This window comes from Natrix helvetica (assembly GCF_964273705.1).
Source record: "Natrix helvetica genome assembly, chromosome: 3".
NCBI lineage: Eukaryota > Metazoa > Chordata > Lepidosauria > Squamata > Natricidae > Natrix > Natrix helvetica.
The window spans coordinates 68,744,094-68,761,734 of record NC_138549.1 but is presented as its reverse complement, the minus strand read 5'-3'; the positions used below and the strand labels follow the sequence as shown (position 1 = coordinate 68,761,734).

Below are 17,641 nucleotides of genomic sequence, written 5' to 3'. Positions count from 1 at the left end.
TGAAATCAAGCATGGCCATGTGGTGACTCATGCTGCTTAGCGATGGAAGTTGCGGTCATAACTGGGGCTGTAACGAAAGGACTACCTATAGATACATCTTAATTGTACATACGTCACAGACAAATGGTTCACAATATCATTGCCAAATAGCAAGAATCAGAAAAATATCACAAAGGACACATCATTATCCTTTCAGAATTTTGCCATATCTATTATCTAATGCATAACTTGACAATAAAGTACAGAATCAATGTGCAACCCACCTTTAGACTTTCCATAAGCACAGCTGACGAATCCTCTATGGATGGGCCATGGGCTGACCAGGGACCGCTGTGGGTGCTGGTTGGGTGCCAGCTACTCTCTGAAGAGGATGATGTTGCTGGGAGATAGTCCAGGCCAAAGCCTCCCATTGCTAAACGAGAGCAAGAGTAACAGGTAAATGTCCCTGAAAACCACTGAAATTAAATTGATGCTAAGACCTTCTATTCACCTGGCTTATCTGTCTTCCACCGATCTGTTATCCTTCGATCCCTGTTGTCTGGAGTCCCAATGGGCCCAAAGTTGGAGAATGGAACCGAATTATGGTTGTGAGTTGGAGGAGAGCTTGGCAAGCTGCTTGGGTTGGAGGAGTGAGGAGACTGGCTGGCTGGTGTTGAATGATCTATGGAATTTAGAAAAAAATCATTAATTTTTATTTATTCTATTAATAACTTTTATTCATTAATAAACAAAAACATACATGGTTTTGGACTTTATGAGCATTATAGTTACTAAGTTTTCTTTGTTCTAAGAATATCACGAAGACTGCAAATCAGTTTTCAGCTCTCGCTCTCTTTCTTTCTCATGTATATACAAAGAGCCCATATACCAGTGGTGGGTTGCTCCCGGTTCGGCTGAACCAGTAGTAGCGACAGTGGGAAAGCATGCAGAAGCTTTGCGCGCGCATGCGGGAGTGCACCCAAATCGGTAGTAAAAATATTTGCAACCCACCACTGCCATATACGTATATACAGACAGATGTAGAAATATAACGAGCAGGTGTGTGCAGACATTGAAAGGAAATGTACTTAGAAAAGGAAAGGAAGTAGTATAGTATTTGCTGAATAATTCAAAGGAAACTTGATGTTCTATGATGTTCCTACAATAGTGATGGAAGGGAGTTGCTTAGCAAGTGGTACACACATTATCCTCAGGTTGTATGCTATAGGTGATGAAGGGAATGTTGGAGCCTCACCTGAGCTGGCTGGAAGAGATGGAGACCATGGAGTACCTTCAAAAAGAGAATAAAGTGAAGTCTCCTGGTGAGTTACTGATGGTGTAACCTCGGCTTTTGAGCTGGCATTGAGGTTTTTCCCATAAACTTCATTGAACATGCTGTTTGGATATCTTTCCTATAAAATTGAAAGAGCACAGGGATAAGAAAGGGATCACACCAGACCAATTCAACACATTAGTACAGTACAGTAGTATTAGTGAGGTATGTCAATGTTGCCTTTATCCAATATTTCTGAAGTATAAAAGGTTTACTTCAGATCCCTGCAGAGTTCATAGTAAAAGGTGTCCAAAATAATTTAGCTTAAGAATGACAGTAATTAATATTAAAACCCAGGGGTCTTTTTGTGTATTGCGTTTATCTCTTTTAAATGATATGATATGAGGGATTAGATATAACCTAGCTATAAGAAGGATTACTGCTTTTACTGCTATGCACTATTCTTGGCTCTTAAATGAAAAATAAAAAGTAAGAAATAGAACCATGTAACAGTACTATTCTATATACTAGGTTGAAACTAAAAAAAATCAGATTGTCATACAATCAATAGGTAAACATTTATTCCTAACATATATTAAAACTGTGAGGGAAACAGTCAGTTCTTTTGGTATTAGTTAGTTAGTAAGTAAGTAAATAGAATGAAATGTGCTAGGATAGTATATATTTAGTTCTGTTTGACTGACAACACATATTGTATTGAATTGTTTAGATCTGGCAACTGAACACACCACTATGATGCCATGGCATTGTGCCTAGTTTTTACATAAGTTTGTATTGGTAGGGCACCTTCAAGCTGTTTTAGGAGTCTGGTCACCAGGTAGGATGTACAACTTGCCAGGATAAAATGTTCTGTGCTATAAAATGTTCTGTATTATGAACATGCCATGAAACTCCAGCCACAGAGAACTTGCATGCTACAAGGAAAGTTACAGCCTAAAATTACTTGCACTTTATGGTATTAATATACTGTACGGAGGAATATTCCAACATGAGAGCTTCCTTTCATCCAAAATGGTTCAGACTAATGGAGTTAACTGCTATCACTATAAACAATTTGCAATAATTTATGGCGCATGTCCTTGTTATCTGCCGGGCCAGCTGATTCAGGGAGAGTCCTCTGCTTGGTTGAGAAGACAGGATAAGAATTCCTACCCGAAACTTAATATAAAGGGTGTCCAAGGGGAAGTTGTTTGCAGTAGCCCTTCTGCTCTGGAATGGCCTACCCCATGAGGCTATGATGGCTCTTTTGATCACAATCAAGAGACTTTGGGGTAAAGATGTTACTTAATTATAGGCAATTGCTCATGGGACATACAGATTTAGTCTGAATGCATGCTGTAATATTTTTCTTTTTTTAAAAAAAGGTTTATTGTTAGGAGGTATAAGCTCCGTACATAAGTATGTACGTATGTATAAATAAATAAATAAATAGCTAAGTAACACAAGATAAAGTTGTAGGGTAAGTGGCATCAATAAGTACACATACTCACTTACTCTATAGGTCCATTCCCATAGCACTGGCTGAACTCTAGCAGCATGTAGCTTACCTGTGCCTGCTCTCAAGGTCTTTCAACCTGGGTAGCTTTAGTAAGCACCACAGGATTGTCCACAGCAGGAAGCCAGCCTGGAAGCCCACTTATTGAAGAGACTGGCTAACTTTGCCACATTTTCTATTAGACAACTGTATGGTAATTGTTGAAGCCAGCCAGCCAATCTGGATGCCTTCCAGCATATGGGTGTAGAATCAGCCTAGGTATCACTTGCCACCTGCCTGAGTAAAGATTGTGGGCAATGCATCCTGAAGAAGGGAACTGATCGTGCTGCCTGACTGCATCTCTCTGGTGCTGGCTATCCCAGCTCCTGGTCTTAGAAGCGAGAAGATCTCTATTGTTTTCAAAGCAGCTTGGACATGGTGCTTTGTTCAAAGCTCTGCTAAGCAATTTCTTCAAAGCAACACATGTGCCCAAAGCTGTCTAGAAGGAAAACCGAGAAAGTTATTAGTTACCTGATTAAGAGAGAAGCCTGTGAGCGATAGGAAAGATGGTGACTGTGACATCAGATCTGATGGTTTCTCCAACAGTGATTTCTTCAGGATAAGGGAAAGAGAGTAATAAAGCTTGTTATTGACTTACAAGTCAGCTAATATAAAAATAACAGAGTGGAAAGTATCCTGGGGGTTCATATAGCATGCATGAGTACAAGAATCATATTAAAGATCCTTGTATTGTATTACTTCTTTAACTATATGATAGAGGCGCTTAAAATAAATATGAATAATTTGATGAAATTGCAAATGATAGCAAACAGTGCAGTCAGTTGCATATGTAGCTCTCAAAAAATAACAATTCATTTGGGAAATTTCATATTAAAACAATAGGCTACACCTTATATGGTTGCGGAGCCATAAAATTGCAGTTCATCAAAATATTCATTAGGTATGAATGTATGATGTAAACAAAGTAATTGGTTTCTGCTGAAATATGAAGGCTTAATATCTGAATTAGTATTTCCATAACCACAAACCTAGTAGTATTTAGGGTTTTATTTAAAAGAAAAATATTGATGTTGCAAATAACTTGTTAATGCAATTAATAGAGTAACATTAGCCAAAATGAAGATATCGTGTTAAATACACTCTGATTAAAATAATTAAAACTGACTAATATGCAGAGCTATATTTGCTTTGCAAGCCTGTTCTTGAATGTAGAAAAAAAAGAGGATTATCATTTGAATGAAGACTACAGTTTCATTAGAAACTCCAATTTCATACAGCAGAAACAAGGTCCTATATAATTTATCTCCAGAGGAAAGCATGGAAGTATGAGATCAATCCTATAGAGTTGCTGGATTTCTCTGTGAAAAGAAAATCAGAATAAATTGCACAACATTGTATAACAATTATGCAAAACTGTTCAATTTGCATAATCTTGGGGGGGATTAAAATTTCTGATTGGTTGGTGCGACAATTTATGTTTAAAGCAATTTTTTTAAAAAAGGTGATCAGATAAGCTCAGGGTTAGTATCATATTTTGGCATTAATTGATGTCAAATGGACACATATCTGTAGATAAAAAGTGACATACTTTCAACTCTCTTATAATGGAGGCCCTGACCTGACATGTCATTAAGATTTGATTGGAAGGGATGCAATCAATGACAGCTGCATAATTCAAATCATTAAACTCAAATGATACTGGGGAGATGAGCAAGAGTAGCATTCAGTCTAAAGAATGACTAGCTAATGACTAATACATTTCATGTGTTTTTTCTAAAGATTTCATATTCTTCCTCCATCTCTTTCTTCAGAAAAAGATATTATTTTGGGTTGATGGAAATAATTACTTTAAATTGCTTTATAGAACTGGAAAGATAGTTGAAGGGTAACTGTCAGAAGTTACATAAAAATCAACTCAAAATTATATGGAGTCAAAAATATTCTGCTAAGGTAAAACAAAAACAAAAAACCTTGCGGGAATTTTATTATGTCTGATAACTGAAGACCAACGTCTTTCACAATTTCACTGGAATAAAAATCCCAGAAGGATTATGAATGCATAATCCTACTACGTTTTAATACAAATCAAGCATTTTCTTTGACTGAACTTAAAAATTAACACACATACACGCATGCACGCACGCAATCAACAAGCTCAATCCAGAACTGCAACTCCATAAACTCAATGACTTTCCTGAAATTTTAACCAATTTCCTTCTCTTTGCAGCCTCCTATATCAAAAAGAATCTGTTCTGGAATACTGGAAAATTTTATCACATACTACATTATTGGGATTTGCAAAGGAAAATAAGAAACGGCATCTCTTCCTTCCCATTCCTATTCTCCCCTTCAGCAAAGGGGTTCTCAGGGAACCAAGCTTCCCATGATAATGAAAGGAATTCCTTCATTTGTCAATGAATCCAAGACATATTTCTAAATATTTAGACCTTTAATAACCTTCCATTCAATAAATATGCCAAGTTACTGTGTTTACAAAGTAGGAACTGTTTGAGAAATAGTGACATTTCTAAAAACCTATCACTGAAAGTAAATTTATAAAAGATAATCAAGACCCTACAAAGCTGAAGTATAACACTTCTTATTAACTATGCTTTGTGTAAGAGACTGGTGCTCTTGAGTTCTTTGCAACTGCTCATCTAACCATGCATCACTGATGTTGACATAAACAGTTCCATGGAGTTGGGCCATCATTTTAAGAGAAGTAATTTTTAGCCAACTCCACATGGGAACTATAGTATATAAATAAAGGTATATTTCATATGTATATATGTGAAATGACCATATAGAAATTCAACCTCCAGGTCTAGGATCTAAAATGTACAGGTCTTCATTTTTCTTACCTTTCCATCAAGCATCCTAGGCAAATATACAATTAACAGGAAGAAAGCAATCCTAGTGATTTTATGACAATAGAATCTCTCTTTCTCAATGGTAGCATTTTAATTAGAAATTAGAATTTAATTAGAAAGGCTTTGAATTTTCACTAGGTTGAACATGTATTAAGATACAGGATTTCTCTACCTTTTTGTGGTAAAATACATAGCATCTCCTTAATTAAGGCTCTTCTGCACTCATGACAGGATACAGGTACATAAATGTCACATATACTTGAAATACATATGGCCTTTATGCTAATCTATGATAGCCTCAAACTAGATTTTAGAAAGATGAATCTATCAAGGGTTATTCCTTTTCCAATACTAGAGAACAATATTTCTATCAGCAAAAGCTGTGAACAATAAGAGGGAAAGCTGCTATTTTCATGTTCCACATCTGGTTGACTAATGAAATTTGCATGGCCTAAACCAGTCCTTATTGGTTATATTAACAAATATGAATATTTTTCATCTCAATCTTACTTGAAGGACCGTATTTCTCTGCCTGATAAATGTCAAAACAGATTGGATAGCCCTTAAAAAAGGAGATCAACGGACCACATGCTGACAGTAGTATATTTTCTACACTTCTTTAAAGTAGAATGTCTCATTTCATTAAAATTAATTAAATGGCTGAGGCGTGCTTGCTGGGTCTTAAGTTCATAGTTTTAGTCACTTAATACCTATTTTATTCACATTACAGAATGTAAAAGTATATTTTTGTACTAACACAGATGGAAAACCTAACCAGAAAGTTCCCCGCAAGTCAAGAAGAAACCAGAATTTGGATCATGTAAGATTGCAGCTTTCTTACACTGCTTGAATAAGAATTCTGGAGCAATAATGCGGTCAGGTAGAACACCACCTTTAGCAGGTTGTAGTAGGCAAGCACACTTTCATTACCCCCAATTGAATAGACTTGGGAAAGCCAAGGTGATCCATTTTTGTAAAAAACAGAATTGGGTGGGGTACAGTTCAAAATGGGCCCCCTTTCCTGTATTTACAAATATATTGTGCCTTGGGCCAGAAAGGAGCAACCCTGATAGAACATTACATCTGTTTAACAGATGCTTTCTCCTATAAGATCTTTATTTCCCCCATAAAGACAATTTCAGCAAGGAATATAGATTTCAAACCTCCAACTGACTTGCAGTGAAAACAAACAAACAAAAAAGAGGGCAAAATTAGAGCAAGAAGCAGCAGAATTAAGTCAAATACATACAAAGAGGCTTCGTCCAGGAAGAGAGGCGAGAGGCCCCAGCAGTGCTGGGTAAAGATCAGGAGGATTAGAGAAAATCAGCTCTTCCTCCTCCTCCAAGGCAGCCAAACTCTTTAACAGGTCCGGAGGAAGCAGAGGGGAGCTCTTGGGGTCCTAGTGACAGAAAGGAGCACAGTGAGATGCAGCATGGAAAGACAAGGAAGCAAGAATAGCAGCAGACAAGCAAAAAGTTTAAAGGCTCAAAGAGGCGCAAGGCAAGGAGAAAGGGGAGAGAATGCGAAGATATCTAAGCCAGCATGCAAAAGCTAGTCAAAGAGCTAAAGAAGAGAAGATGACAAGATTCAAGGGAGAAAAGCAGTGGTAATATAATCTTCTGTCACTGTATGGAGCTTTAGGAGGAATCTCTTCCCTTCCCTTCATGTTTGAATGTATAGATAAACCAAACATTGGGACTGACATTTGAGGAAAATGTAGTCCCTACTGCCTGACTTAGCAAATGTGTGCAAAGTATATATATGTGTGTTATTTATCCAGTATCTTAGTAGTTCTGTAAAGCGTAGACAGTAATTTTGCCCTTAATGCAAGATATATTTATACCACCTTATTGATCAAAACTGGAAGATATAGGCATATATACAATATGGCAGAATTCTCAAATAAGGCAATACTGTGATCCCCCCAAATAATAAATGAATTTTTGCAGTCCATGTCATGAATAATGCAAAATAAACAAATGATATATAAAACTGATGTATTTTGCAGATGACTAAATCTAAGATTTAACTATCTCTCAAAAATAAAAAGATACCCTTAGCTTTATTATTCCTTCCGTCTTCCTTATTTTGTTGCAGATCAAAGTGGGAGGAAGTTTTGAGTGTCCTTATGATTGCCACATGCAAAGTAGAAACACTCTCAAAGCTTGGGGCAAGTTTTTCCCTGTTTTTTCTAGGCAAATCCATCTTAGGCTTGCCCAGGAAAAGCTGGAACAAGATTTAGAATATTCCTACTTTGCATGCACTTCTAAAATATTTGTGGTTCCCTCTATGTTGCTTGCAAATTCCTAAGGGATAAAACTCATATTTTCAGAACCTTCTATAACATAGAAATTGGACTTTTAAAAAAACCACTGGAAATTGGTAGAAAGTTTTCAGAATGCTACTTGTGAGCAAAACAAAGCCCTTTTTTGATCTTGAATATCACAGCTTCCCTCTTGGTCTAGAAAACATGATCTGTCTTTTTCACCTATTGCCAACAACAAGGTAGTTCATGCCTGAAATATATAGTATCCTAGGACAAATACTTCAAAACTGTTACAGCTGGGATAAAATCAAGTCTTAAGGTTATTGAAATTAATCTAAGTAGACAGAAGTAAATCTGAAACATAAATTATAGATCTTTATGATATTCTTTTAATAATAATTCTAGCACACTCTCACAGGAATGTAGAAAAAATATAAAACTTTAACATATTTGCAACTACTAACAGGAAGCAATTTGCTCCTTGCTTTTATTTTTAAAAAGGTGATATTATATAGGAATAAGGAGCTTTAACAGTATTAAGTTTATCTCTTATCAGGGCTACCACCTGTAGGCATGTGTGGCTATCTCTGTCAGGAAAAACATAGTTATATACTTAGGAATGTTGTCTTAATATGACTTTGATGGACTGCTGCAGTTAATTACTTTTTTAGAAGTGATTATGTGCCTTGATTATTTTCCTGCACACACTGTTCTCAATAATATCCCTCTGAAATTAGGTTAGCTCCATCCCTTTTGATAAGTCCTCAAGACAAGGCTATGTTGCCAGGCCTGGGCTCCCAAAGCCTTGCTCAGATGGCTCCTTTCTAGAGGTGGCCATTTTTATCTTTCTCTCATGTTTGCATTTTTCACTTTCATGATAATAAAGTGTATGTATGTATGTATGTATGTATGTATGTATGTATGTATATATGAACGTATTTATTTATTTATTTATTTATTATCTGGTTGTTGTGAACTATCCAGAGTTGCTTTTGCCAATCTATAAATTTATTTATTTATTTATTTATTTATTAATTAATTAATTAATTAATTATTTGATTTATAGACCGCCCCCTGTCCCCGAAGGGACTCGGGGCGGTGTACAGACAACAAGATAAAAACAGTATATAGAATTAAATAATCTTAAATACCCCTAAAATCAAATTAAATATTAGGCTGTACAGTAGAATAAAAATTAAAAACAACCTAAAAAACCTACCCCTAAAAATTTAAAATGCAGGCTAGAAGAATTAAAACTGCGGTTAGGCCAGGCCAGCTGAATTGAACAGGTGGGTCTTAAGTTTCTTGCGGAAGGAGCGGAGATCGGTGGTTATTCTAATGTCGGATTTGATTCATTGACCGACTGATAGATAAATAAATAATTATACAGGCAGGGGGAATTAGCCGACCTTGTTTCCTTGGTTTTAAGCAAGTTTAACCTGCAATGAATCATTAATGTGGAGGTGTGGACAAGCAGGTACGAACTTTTATCCAAAGTTTTCAAAATACTCTTAACTGGTTATAATCTATTTTTTAGAGTTTTACATCTACTACACTATCAGAGTGCCAACTCATATTTAGTTTCATTTGGGGAGTTCTATTTAAAATTTCTCTGACAAAGTCGAGAAACAACTGACAGAAAGGAGGTTTGTGTTTGTGTCCCCTATATTGGTTTATACAATTGATTTATACAATCTTAACAATGATAAAGCTTGGGAATAAATAAATTAAGTTTTAACCGGAAAGTTTTGGGGAGAAAAATCCATGCCCAGCTTGGACTTTAGAATTTGCCACCAGATAATGATCCATTCCTCTCCTCTTGTGACATTTTACGTTTTAAAAATCTTATGTTGGACATCAACATTACACTACAAGCAAGCAGTATCTTATGATGTTGCTAATTATTTCTTTATATATTGTAATGTATACATATGTATTTATTACACCCTGGCAAAAGATGCTGGAGAGAGTGGGAAATGAAGCAAAGCCTCTCTAAGCTACTGTACTGACCAACTATCCCTTATTCTGGTAACTACAGTACGTTGCTTTCCAACTCTTAGATTTATTATTCTGTTCAATACAATGAAGAGAGCTTTTGTTCTGCCTGCCTTCTCCCAGAATTATTGGAACTGGCAGGAAGTATTCTCCATCAGCCACTAAGACAAGAGGCAAAGTACCATCCCTGCAGCTATTGGCTGGTCCTAATGAAGGGGAGGGAGGGGAAAGTCTATATGCTGCTGCTGTTTGGCAGAAAGGTTGGTCATCATTTCTTAAAATCTTTGCTATGGGAAAATTAGATCAATGGGTTATACAATGCAATACCATTTCCCCCCGAAAATAAGACAGGGTCTTATTTTCTTTTGATCCCCAAAATAAGCGCTTGGCCTTATTTTTGGGGAGGTCTTATTATTTTTGAGGTGCAGGAGGCGGCGAGCATGGTCACCTCATGGCTGCTGCTGTGTTGCAATATTTTGGGGAGGGCTTATTTTAGTGCATGCACTCAAAAGCCCGATTAGGCTTATTATCCGGGGAGGTCTTATTTTGGGGGAAACAGGATATGTTACACATTTTCTTCCACACATATATAGCTATCACACAATTCCCTTGTGGCATATTCAATATTACCCAGAGTACCAAAAAAGTAGCAAAAAATCATAAGCTGGAAAAAGTGAAAGAATTGTAAGAGGAGAAAATATAGCTAAAACTACTTTATACCACCCTATCTCTTTATATATTACAATCTTTGCAAACCATCTTGCTTCCTCCATATCTATATCATCACTTCACTGTTGTTTATCTATTTCAGGCAAGTTGTTAGATAGATGGACAGAAAGACAGATAGATGTTTAATGTGCCTGTACACTGCATACAACCCTGCAAAGTTGAATTTTCAGGATTTATCCTTTTATTTGTTTAGCTTTGTAGTGCATTTCTCCGGGAAAAATATAAGAAAGATTCTTTTCTGCATTTTGACTTGCAAAGCGTGTATCATGAAGTGAAGAAGTCTTGAGTTATGAAATGTCTGGCACAAGTGTAAAGTTGCAGATTGGATGCTGAATGTGATACGAGCTGTGTAGGATTAAAGTAAAGCATTCATGAGAACGGTTCAACACTGAACAGGGAGTAAGAAGAAAAATGTGTGGCATCCCCTTGCTTATTTAACATAGTTATGGATGTAAATGTATAAGAAATGCGCCATCAGAGGTATGTGGATTAAGGATGTGGCTACTTAAGTACTTTTGTATGCAGAGAATGCAATGCTTTAGAAGAGAACACTAATGACTTGCTGAGAATTGAGGAGTATAGATCTGAATGTTAATGTGCCAAATATTCAAATCTCACAGGAAAAACATGAGTGAAAAATGTCGTTTACTTAAATGGCAAAAAAAAACTAGAGCAAACAAACTGATTTATGGGTACTACTGAATACATGTGAGAGGTGAGAATGGATGAAGAAATGTCAAGGTATGTAAATGCAAGTAGACAGCTACTAAATATTTATTAATTTGATTTCTATAGCTACCCATCTCAGCAGGTTTCTGTCAAAAGCAATTAATATTTGTCGAAAAGCAGCAGAAATGGTTCAGAGTGCTTCTTTTGTCCACTTTTTTCTATGAAAGTAAGAGTTGGGTATGTCAGCAGGAACATCAGCACTGAATGTAGTAGGCACAGTGTGGGTGAGTGTTGTCTGAATGGATGCTAAATTAATGAGTGATGAGTATAAAAGTAAAAGACCAGTAGAAAGAAGCAAATTGAACTGGCTTGGTGACAATGAGAATGAATGAGGACGGAGTTGCAGAACAAATATATGAAAAGTGAATAGGTCAAAAGGAAGGGAAAAACCAAGAGTTTGTGGCTGGATAGAATGGATAAGATCCTCAAAAGCAAGTTAAGTTTAAAGAACAAAAGAGAGTGGTAAAAATAGTGTGTATTTGTGGTTACTTTACTTTCTCTTCTTTGCATAATGTTGCTAACTAAAAGGGAACTGTGTAACAGCTAGATACTTAGGTATGTATGACTTTTAGAGGAGTGTTGCCAAATGTATAAACACATGCATGTGTATTTAGGAAAACTCACAAACAGCACAAAAGTGTATTATTGCTGTTGCTGGTAGACCGTGTAGAAGTAAACCTATTGATATTTCCTGTTTGCTGACTTGATAATTAGTAAGCTCCTCTGGGCACCTAAACCAGAGTCCAGAACAAACTACTGGTGCCCCTATTTAGGATCCTTTCATCACAAACCCCTCAATATCTGCCTGGCCTTATTTCTTAATACAATCCTGACTGCTCTTGACATTCTTTGAGCAAAACCTTATTTTGGATATTCAGTGCAGGATTATAATCTCCAAGTTTGTGTGTCTAAAGGATTCCATTCAACTCCCTTTATCTTTGTGGAAACCACACAGCTTTTTACATCATTATATATCATTTGATTACGACTATAGAGTCCGATTGTTCCATTCCACTTTTATTTAGTTAACATATACGGGTAGTCCTCGATTTACAGCAGTTCATTTAGTGATTGTTCAAAGTGAATTATGATCGTTTTTCATACTTATGACCTTTGTAGCGCACCCATGCTCGTGTGATCAACTGGTTCATACTTATGACCATGGCTGTGTCCTAAGGTCATGTGACCCGCTTCTGCAACCTTTTGACAAGCAAAGTCAATGGGGCAGCTGGATTCAACTGCGTGACTCACTAATCAATTGCAGTGATTCACTTAATGGCTGTGGCAAGAAAGGTCATAAAATGGGGCAAAACTCACTTAACAAATGTGTCACTTAACAACAGAAATTTTGGGCTCAATTGTGGTCGTTAGTCGAGGTTACCTGTATTTTAAATTATCATGGAAGTATAGTATATTGTCAGCCGGGTGAGGCAGACCAGACAGGGAACATTGGACAGATAAACTAATTCTACTTTAAAAGGTAAAAGTTCCCCTCGCACACATGTGCTAGTCGTTCCCAACTCCAGGGGCTGGTGCTTATCTCCGTTTCAAAGCCAAAGAGCCAGCGCTGTCCAAAGACATCTCTGTGGTCATGTGGCTGGCATGACTAAACGCCAAAGACGCACAGAACACTGTTACCTTCCCACCAAAGGTGGTCCCTATTTTTCTACAAGCATTTTTTATGTGCTTTTGAACTGCTAGGTTGGCAGAAGCTGAGACAAGTAATGGGAGCTCACTCCATTACGTGGCATTAGGGATTTGAAGTGTCGACCTTTTGATCGACAAGCTCAGCGTCTTAGCCACTACATCCCTGGTAATTCTACTTTATTGTAAGTTAAGTAAACAGAATCTTGCATGTCTGAAAGTACATTTCACCCCCTATTGCTTTACAGCCAAGAAACTAGGGAGGGTCTCTTCTGAGCCACTGGAACCACCCACATTTCTACAGGAAGCTAAGTTGCCTTTCTTCTGATTGTTCCCTTGACTGTGTCTCTTCACCCTGTCTCCCAAAATTATTCCCACATACCATTACATATATATCCTATCCTAAATCATTTTAATATAAATATTTGTTTGTGTTCCGAACTGATTTTATTGTTCTGAAGTTATCCTGATGGGTTTGTTTTTTTGTTATGTGCTGTTTCTTCATGCAGGGGAATAATTATGAACAACAGAATACAAGAAACATTATGTTTGCTTGACTGGAACACGGTATGCCTGAAATATTCCAGAGAAGTATTCTAAGTGAGATTGTTTTGTTTTGAGCTTAAAACAAAACAACCAGGGTTTATTCTGGTTTCACGAACACTCTGCCAGTTAACTCTTCATAAGAACAGTAGGACTGTGGAACCATTGAGCCAGAATCACAGATTCATACAATGAATGCCAAGCAAACACTGTAGGAAGACATGACTGGCCTACACATCCAGTCTGGTAAGTCATCAGAAACTGTCCGTTTGTGGCATAAAGGAAACTACTGCCTATATTATATGGTCAACTCTTACTTTACCTCAAAACCCATCCTCGGCATTGGGTCCTGCTCTGGGCGGAAGACTCCTTGCTGACGTTTCCCTCTGCGGTCCAGGTTGGCTTGTTGTTGTGCCATCACAACACGGTTATCAGCCATACCATAGGAGTCCCAGTAAAATTCTGGCATCTTGACCTCTGAGGGATTCTGGTTATATGGCTCCATAGGGAAAGGCTTCATTTTCTTCTCCAGAGGCTGCTGTTGTTGCAGAAGGGGAGGCTGCAAGGAGTGTTCGAAGAGTTTCACGGGATCCTGGCCCTGAAGATAGTACGGCTGCTTCATAGGCATGATCTTCCCCAATGGGCCTTGAACCTGAGAAGGGTTCCAGAGCTGCTTGGAGGAGTCACCCTGGGGATACTAAGAATAAATATGCCAGCATTCAGCATTATCAGTAATACAGATCCTCTGGGTAAGAGATTGATTTTAGGATCCAGCAAATAACCATAGAATAAACTGAATGTGATATGGATGCCAAGTATGCTCTGACTCACAATTAAATAACAGGGTTGGATATCTCAAGCATTATAGGAAAAAAAACAACAACAACCCTTTTCTCTTTGCGCATACCCTGCACACTGTATTTACCTTATTATAAAAATATGTTCAATGCCAGCATGTTAGGCAGAACTGCACGTTTAATTCTACAAAGCGAACTTCCAGAGTTTACGGTTTTGAGATTAAAGTTTTCAGACCTCACAAGCAGGGAAAAGCTAAAGAAACTTTTAGCAGAGACAGACTACAAGACTAGCATTTTGACATTAAGATTCACCCGTTAATATTTTCTCATCTTTCAATCAAGACCCAATGCTGCAGCTCTGCAAGTACAACAGTGCCTATTAAGTTGTAATCCTTCAAATATGTTTAATCAATCTTTCAATAATACCAATTCATCATTTATAAGGCTGGGCAGGCTATATTTGAGAAGAAGCAGTAGGAAAGGTTTTAAAATATATAATCTGAACCATTCTGATTCCTCTCGCCTAGAAAAGAGACATTAATAAATGTCCATTTTGATATTCCTCTGTTCTTAACCTTCAACTACATTCCTAGTTTGTTTCCTAGCAGCATATTTTGTCTGTCTCTTTCCCATTACCTTGTGGATTCCTTTTCTCCTTTAGTGATTGTATTTGTCTTTATAACATTTAAAGGAAGACCAATATTGCAATCTAAGTTGGAGTCTTTGTATTATTTGTATTGTATTATGTGAGTACAAAACGTATAAAGGTTTGGAGCTCTAACACACTCTCGTCTCTCAAAGTTAGCAGAGTCTCACCTGCTGGAACCCAGAGTGATGTGGAGGACTCTTCCCTAATGACTGCACAGCTTTTGTTGGGGACTGTTGCTGCTGCTGCTGCTGCTGCTGCTGTGCGAGAGCCTGGACCTGTAGCTGGCTTGCAGACGGGGTTGTTGCCTGAGCTGGTATGGATGCAAGGGGCTGCTGAGAAGGGGAGAGAGTCTGTTGAGGTCCCTGGTTCATTGGGCCTGGTCCAGAGGGCCGCTGCTGGCTGTAAGGAATGTGGGATTGCTTCCCAGCTTGCACCTGATTTCCTGCAGGTGAATGAGCTGCAGGCTGAAGAAAGGTTCCTGGGACAGAAACACCACCTGGGAAAGTATATCCTGAGCTCATAGAGAAAGCCACAGGAGGAGGAATAACGTAGGCAGGAGGTGGGAAGCCTTGAAAGAAAGAAAACACACATTTTAATAACGGAAACATCGGATAATGCTGCCTGCCCCCTCTTCAAGATTAACCACTGAGACAGATTATGACCGGTCATTTCTTTACCTTGCAGATCCTACTAGCTAAAGAGAATCTTTGTAAAGCAAAGCTCTCCTATCTGTCAGCATTCAATTATAGGAATGGATTAATTCAGTCTATTTGTCTGTGCTGAAGAAATATTTCCAGGAAGAAGTTTGTGCCATAAGCCTGCAAGTGTACACCCTCACTTTGCTGGAAGAAAATTCTAGGAAAGCTCTAACATCCTAGGGGATGCTTCACTGTGACTTTCAGAGGACTTTAGGCTTCTTTAAAAAAATGTTATACCCAAGTAAATTAGTTCTAGCAATACAGGGATGCTTTGCATTTATTATGTTTTCTACTTCAAAATCTACCTTTATGTTTGAAAAGATCGGTACATTTTCTTCTTTGTCGCATACCCTGTGTATGGATGTGGGTGTGTACGCACACACACGCACACACATATATAAACTATGAAATATAAGCAAGAAGCCTTCTCATGCTGCATCTTGACAAAGAAGACAATGGGGAAAGACTGATGCCTGGTAAATGCCATCTAAAGTTTTTAATGTAAACACATTGAATGATTATGCCTACTTTCTAGAAATAATGCGAACATTCCATTTAACAATGCACTTACAGTACTTAATCACATACACACACATACGTCCATCCTCTGCCTTTTGCCCCTTTCTCCTTCGAATTAAGAGAGGGAAGTATGTGGAAGACACTAATTGTCTGTTCCATCAGTTTATACCAAGGTTAATTTAGAGAAACAGCGTTTTTACCTGGCCGGCTAGGAAGAGGAGGGAAAGCTCCTGGGTGATGGATGGGGATGAACTGGGAGTTGCTGGCCTGGTTTGGAGATTGAGTTACTGGTGTTTTTCTGACTTCAGACACCGGAGTCTTCCTCAACTCGGTCTGGGATTTTACCTAAAGGGATAAGCCAGTAAAAGCAATAATTCTAAATATTTGCCCTTATTCACTTGTCCATGCCTTTTTTAGAATGTAAAAATTAAAAAGTTAGTATAAGACATATCAATTCTTTCCAGGGATTTGTTCTACAGGAACAAAGAATGTGGCCTTGGCCTTGGCCAGCTCCACATTTGCAGTTCTCAGAACATTTTAGACTGATCATGTACTATTTTCCTCTGACCCACAAGGTTAAAAACAAATACTACTAGCTTTTTCAGAAAAGAGCTCAGACTGAAGATCATGTTTGGAATTTAGGAGAGCCATTATCTCCACAGTGGACTAGAGGAGGTAGCTCAAACCTGTCTTTGGCTTCACAATTTCTAGGTGGAACTCAAAGTCATAGCTTCAAAAGAAACCTAATAGAGAGACTGGTAAGAACTCCCAGCAGTTGGGCCAAGGATTCTGAAATGCACATTGGAATATTAAAATATAAACATTGATAAACAAATTACTTGAGATTTTTTAATACTTATCCGGGCTACCGGACTTATGATACTAGATATCTCTGTCTAGAAACCTTGTTTCCAAAACTCCCACAGCTTTTACAGGCACAAGAGTATAAGATGTAGGTTTTAATGAAATTAAGCCTGGTCCTTATTTCTTTGTATCAATGTCAGCTTTATTTTATTCAATTTCAGTTGCAACTTCAAAGTTCCAGCAATTCATATACCATAGATGTGCTAATACACTAACACACTTATTCCAGAAAAAATGAATATGTTAATAAACCTATATAATGAAAAAAGCTGAAATTTAGAGAAAAAGAAAGCACAATAAATAATACCCATTGTGAGATAATTTTATACTTTATTTAGAAGCAACAGCTTATAAGGGAAAGCTCTCAAAAGAACCGTAGTTCAACCCCAAAAAAGTATGAACCCCTAAATGTGAACAAATAGCAAAATAGTCTGTTTTGAAAATTTATCAGGTACAATCTGTCCCCACTGAATTGTATATTAATACAGAACATTTTTCAACTTAAGAATCTAATCAAGAAGATCTTTGTACTGAATTCATGTTATGCTAGAACAGCCTGTATCCCAAATC

General features: G+C 37.5%; 1 protein-coding gene across 2 annotated transcripts in view; it reads right to left on the bottom strand.

Moving 5' to 3' along the window:
- SMG7 (SMG7 nonsense mediated mRNA decay factor) overlaps positions 1-17,641 on the bottom strand; it is a 69,184-nt gene that overhangs the window by 3,360 nt on the left and 48,183 nt on the right. The window contains exons 15-22 of one of the 2 annotated variants that reach the window (XM_081949569.1): positions 16,408-16,552; positions 15,158-15,558; positions 13,867-14,241; positions 6,888-7,037; positions 3,279-3,359; positions 1,235-1,391; positions 491-661; positions 264-412 (exon numbers count right to left, since the gene is read on the bottom strand). In XM_081949569.1, the coding sequence (XP_081805695.1) occupies positions 264-412; positions 491-661; positions 1,235-1,391; positions 3,279-3,359; positions 6,888-7,037; positions 13,867-14,241; positions 15,158-15,558; positions 16,408-16,552 (1,629 nt within the window). The remainder of the gene's footprint in view (positions 1-263; positions 413-490; positions 662-1,234; positions 1,392-3,278; positions 3,360-6,887; positions 7,038-13,866; positions 14,242-15,157; positions 15,559-16,407; positions 16,553-17,641) is intronic. The other variant, XM_081949570.1, reaches the window with a different exon arrangement.